The sequence below is a fragment of the Salvelinus sp. IW2-2015 genome, unplaced genomic scaffold (genome assembly GCF_002910315.2).
Source record: "Salvelinus sp. IW2-2015 unplaced genomic scaffold, ASM291031v2 Un_scaffold933, whole genome shotgun sequence".
Lineage (NCBI taxonomy): Eukaryota > Metazoa > Chordata > Actinopteri > Salmoniformes > Salmonidae > Salvelinus > Salvelinus sp. IW2-2015.
The window spans coordinates 759,183-764,773 of record NW_019942655.1 but is presented as its reverse complement, the minus strand read 5'-3'; the positions used below and the strand labels follow the sequence as shown (position 1 = coordinate 764,773).

The window sequence follows — 5,591 nt, the reverse complement described above, 5'->3', positions numbered from 1 at the left end:
AGAGCGACGTAGGAGGGCAGAGGCGAGAAGCAGGGCGAGAGAGGGCAGGGCAGCAGAGGCGAGGGGAGGGCAGGGCAGAGGAGCGAGGGGAGGGCAGGGCAGAGAGCGAGGGAAGGCAGGGCCAGAGAGCGAGGGGAGGGCAGGGCAGAGAGCGAGGGGAGGGCAGGGCAGAAGAGCGAGGGGAGGGCAGAGAGCGAGGGGGCAGGGGAGAGGCGAGGGGAGGGGCAGGGCAGAGAGCAAGGGGGAGGGCCAGGGCAGAGAGCGAGGGGAGGGCAAGGCAGAAAACGAGGGGAGGGCAGGAGCGAGGGGAGGGCAGGGCAGAGAGCGAGGGGAGGGCAGAGAGCGAGGGGAGGGCAGAAGGAAGTTGTAGATAAGAGGGAAGATGTACATCATATTAAATTACTACACCTTCAATCTTTCTACTCTACAATCATTCATATTTCATCCAGCTATGAAGCTATGGTACATCTATGAAAAGCACAGCAGTAAACATGGCATGTTGGGACACAGTGGTACCTCAAATTTTTCCTGAGGCCTGGCTGGGGGGGGGGGGGGGGTACTGGGACAAACACAAAGAGAGAGGCGAGTGGGGACTTCCTACTCACCGGTCACTTGGTCCACCAGAATGCGTGAGGTAATGATTCGTCCATAACTGAGAGAAGAGCTGCTCCAGTTCTTTCTGAGTCATGGTTTTTGGTAAGCCACTGACGTACAAATTTGCATCTCTAATGGAGGCTGAGCTTGGACGAGCGTAGGAAACCTAGAGCGGGAGCAATTACAAGAGACTGGTTATTGTCCTCTTCAATTACACCAACCCAGACTGGTGTATAGAAGAGGACACTAACCAATGCCAGTTCACAGTGAAGAATACCACTAGCGCCCTTACTGAACGGCGACGACAGCTTGACAACACTACCAGCAGTGGAGAAACGCGCAAACCCCCCCCCCCCCCCCCCGCTGTTTATGTCTAACGAGTGGAGGGCCAATCAAAAGGCAGTGAATTCAATGATCAACATCCAGTGCTCTGACTAAATTGTTGTTTATTTGAACAAAAAAAATAATAATCTACTTCTGACACCAATTACGGGGAAATTCATATTCACTGAGTCTCCATGACGGCTTCTGGAATGTTCCAAACCCAAGGCGGCGTGTGAACAGCGGGGAGGGAACAGAACCTGGGTGGGAGTGACACCCAGTGTTTTCTGCAACTGGATGGAAAACATTTCAGGTTCCAGACCTTTTTGTAGACTTAGTAGGCTTGTTTGATATAAAAAAGTATCGAAGAATAATATTTATAATAGTAAGTGGCGTTTGCGGAGGTTGGTATTAGGGATGGGCACAAATATTCAAAAGGGATGTTAGTATTTTGATCACTTGAATGAGTTTAGACCCATTTGTGAAAAAAAGAAAAGCTGATTAAATTGTATTAATCCTTGCTGACATCGTCACAAGCACACACCCTACCACTAATCAGTGTATTGAAGCAGGTGGTTCCCGAGTATAAATTAAAGCAATTAACATCCCATAATGCTTAGAGTCATGTATTAAAATGCTGGGTGGGCTTATTATTTGACTACCATGGCTATGCCCCCCATAGGATGAAAATGCCCCCAACCACACAGGGGGCACGAGTGGTCACTGAATGGTTTCCATGAGCCATGAAACCATGTAAATCACATGACCGCTTCAGGTCACCAAGATTCTCAACCCAATTGAAGCAAGTATGGAGTTATGGTAGTTTCTGGAGCCGACAGCCTGAGACAGCGTTTTCCGCCCCAGTCCAGCAACATAAAAAAACGTCCAAGAAATGGAAGAGGGTGTCACCTCCTCCAATAGAGCTTTCCGAGAGCTCAATCTAATGCCAAGGTTGTATCTAGAAGGCAGTTCTGGAATCGGATAGGTTGCTGCGACGACCCGCCTCGTATTAAGACACCTTGCCAGTTTCCTTTACTTTGGCAGTTACCTGTATATGGTCCATTCAAGCAGATCTCATACAGGTCTGTTTTGTGTGTGTTGTGTGGCTTCTAGTGTGTGTTGTCGACTCGTTCCATAGACAGGCTAGCTGAGTTCTGTCACTTGGTTGGGTTGTGTATGTTTGTGTAGGCTTAGTTGTGTGGTTGTTCCCTTCCATAAGACTAGGGCTAGCTAGCTACTAAACTTGGTTAGGGTTGTGTATGTTGTGTAGGCTTAGTGTGTGTTCACCTTCCATAGACAGGCTAGCTGGCTCTAACTTGGTTTGTGTGTGTTGTTTGTGATGTTGTGTAGGCTTAGTGTGTGTTGTTCACCTTTCCATAGAACGGGCTAGCTGGTTCTGACTTGGTTGGTTGTTGTGTATGTTGGTGTGGCTTCAGTGTGTGATGTCTCAGTCACTTCCAAGACATTCAGGCTAGCTCGGTTCTGACTTGGTTGGGTGGGTTTATGTTGTGTAGGCTTAGTGTGTGTTGTTCACTTTCATAGACAGGCTAGCTGGTTTGATTGGTTGGGTCGGTGTTGTTGTGTAGGCTTAAGTGTGTGGTTGTGTCACCTTCATAGACAGGCTAGCTGGCTGCTAAATCTTGGTTTGGGGTTGGGTGAATGTTAAAAAGAGTTCCAGACAGTTGTAGAATATATATCAATTTGCATTGTCCTGGTGGCCCAAACGCCCTACTAAAAGACAGCATGTTGGGGTTTCCTTATTTATGGCAGTTGCCTGTACCATGACATATGACATTCTTACTTTAATAAAAACAAGTTGATTTTCTCTTTCATGTTGGTGTTTCACATGAAGAGATTTTACCATCATAGTGCATCGCTGCCATTTCCCCCCCCCCCCCATAACTTCAAAAAAGCAATTATAGGCACGCACTCATCCAAGTTCTTCTGTACACAACCTGTAGGTACGTTTCGCCTTAACACTGGGACCAAAACTGGTTAGCCAGAAGAACATACATATACATATAAAAATAGTTTTTTTTTTAAAACACATCCGTGTAATAGAAAACGCAAGGGTACCAGATCGTCCACTAGACCTGAAGATCAATAGAATACACACCTCAACAGTCTTTTCATTTTCTGAGGATACCCTCCCCTTCTACGCAGGGCACGTACACACAGAGTGAGAGTTTAAGCGTGGGGACAGTGTTGAGCAGTGTGGGTGGCTGCCTACAGGTCTGTGTGTGTCAGACCTGTGTATTATCTGGGGCCTTTTACCACGGCTGTATTTCATTAGGTGTCAAACTCGCTAAACGGTCCTCTACCAAGACCAGCTTCGCAATCTGGCCCGATGGATTTGATCAATAAAATTCACTCACTCCAATTAAAACTCCAAACACACTGCATTTGATGCCAATATAAAGTATATTCTACTGGCTCATGTTCTTTTGCACTTCTGAAAGAGCAGCTGGAGAATTTTGTGTGATATCTCTCTAGATATCTCTCTCACACACACACTTTCGGTGGTTGTGGACAACCCTTACAAATAGTGGATTCGGCTATTTCAGCCACACCCGTTACTGACCGATGTAGAAAAATCGAGCACAGCCACGCAATCTCCATAGACAAACATTGGCAGTAGAATGGCCTTATTGAAGAGCTCAGTGACTTTCAACGTGGTACCGTCATAGGATACAACCTTTCCAACAAGTCAGTTGGTCAAATTTCTGCCCTGCTGGAGCTGCCCCGGTAAACTGTAAATGCTGTTATTGTAAAGTAAAAACTGCCTCTGGAAGCAACATCAGCACAAGAACTGTTTGTCGGGAGCTTCATTTTATTTTAAAAAGGCAAGTCAGTTAAGAACAAATTATTTTTTACAATGATGGTCTAGGAACAGTGGGTTAACTGCCTTGTTCAGGGGCAGAAGGACAGATGTTTACCTTGTCAGCTCAGGGATCTGACCTAGCAACCTTTTGGTTACTGGCCCAACGCTAACCACTAGGCTACCTGCCGCACCTTTCTTCATGAAATGGGTTTCCATGTCCGAGCAGCAGCACACAAGCCTAAGCTCACCATGTGCAATGCCAAGCATTGGCTGGAGTGGTGTAAAGCTCGCCGGCATTGAACTCTGGAGCAGTGGAAACGCGTTCTCTGGAGTGATGAATCCCGCTTCACCATCTGGCAGTCCGACGGACGAATCTGGGTTTGGCAGATGCCAGGAGAACGCTACCTGCCCCAATGCATAGTACCAACTGTAAAGTTAAGTGAAGGAGGAATAATGGTCTGGGGCTGTTTTTCATGGTTCGGGCTCGGCCCCTTAGTTCCAGTGAAGAGAAATAGTAACAATGCAGCATACAATGAGATTCTAGACAATTCTGTGCGTTTCAGCATGACAATGTCCCCGTGCACAAAGCGGAAGTCCATACAGAATGTTTTTGTCAAGATCGGTGTGGAAGAACTTGACTGGCCTGCAAAGCCCTGACCTCAACCCCATCGAACACCTTTGGGATGAATTGGAACGCCGACTGCGAGCCAGGACTAATCTCCCAACATCAGTGCCCGACCTCACTAATGCTCGTTGCTGAATAGAAGCAAGTCCCCGCAGCAATGTTCCCAACATCTAGTGGAAAGCCTTCCCAGAAGAGTAGAGGCTGTTATAGCAGCAATGTTCCCAACATCTAGTGGAAAGCCTTCCCAGCAGAGTAGAGGCTGTTATAGCAGCAATGTTCCCAACATNGAGGCTGTTATAGCAGCAATGTTCCCAACATCTAGTGGAAAGCCTTCCCAGCAGAGTAGAGGCTGTTATAGCAGCAATGTTCCCAACATCTATTGGAAAGCCTTCCCAGCAGAGTAGAGGCTGTTATAGCAGCAAAGGGGGAGGGGACAACTCCATATTAATACCAGTGTGCTAATTTCAGAGTAGGGACAAATATTCAAAATAATTTCACTATTCGAATAATAAAAATATGGATATCGAGATAAAACCATTTATTGGGGACTGTAACTTCATGCTTTCTGCGCAGCCTGGGAAACTCGGGAGAGAAGGTGTACGCTGACTGCAGGGGGGAGATGAGCAAGGGGCTGGCACGTGACATTGAGGCATGGGAGAGATTAAGTAGCCAGAGCCAAGCTAGATCGATATGTGTAGCTGCCATAGGTGGTCTATGAACTGATCTGTAAGAGGCTGCCTTTAGCGCTACGTTAGCTAGCCAGCTAGGCTAACTGAGGAAGTTTTGCTTTGTTTACGCTCCTCATCTACAACAACGCCATTCAGATTATACATGCTACCTGTTGGTTACTCGTTGTAGCCTACTCCTAATTTAGCTTACTTAATCCGCTCATTTATTTAATGCCATTTTGCATCAGCGATCTCCCACTTCGCGTTGCTACACATGGTACCTCTGACTAACGCACGCAACTAGCCTAGTGGTTAGAGCGTTGGACAAGTAACCGAAAGGTTGCAAGATCGAATCCCCGAGCCGACAAGGTACAAATCTGTCGTTCAGGGGCAGAACAAGGCAGTTAACCCACTGTTCCTAGGCTGTCATTGAAAATAAGAATTTGTCGACGGACTTGCCTAGTTAAATAAAAAAAATAAAAAAGGAAAGGCTATTTACTTAACGTTCCTGTGTATATTTGAATAAACGTGCCCATTCCTATTTAAGAGGTCGGGGGGGGGG

The 5,591-nt window shown here is 46.9% G+C and overlaps 1 protein-coding gene across 1 annotated transcript in view; it reads right to left on the bottom strand.

Moving 5' to 3' along the window:
- Positions 1 to 5,591, bottom strand: part of LOC112069216 (ELAV-like protein 2) — a 55,064-nt gene that overhangs the window by 12,282 nt on the left and 37,191 nt on the right. The window contains 2 exon segments of the mRNA XM_024136507.2: positions 606 to 651; positions 653 to 760. Coding sequence (XP_023992275.1) covers positions 606 to 651; positions 653 to 760 — 154 coding nt within the window.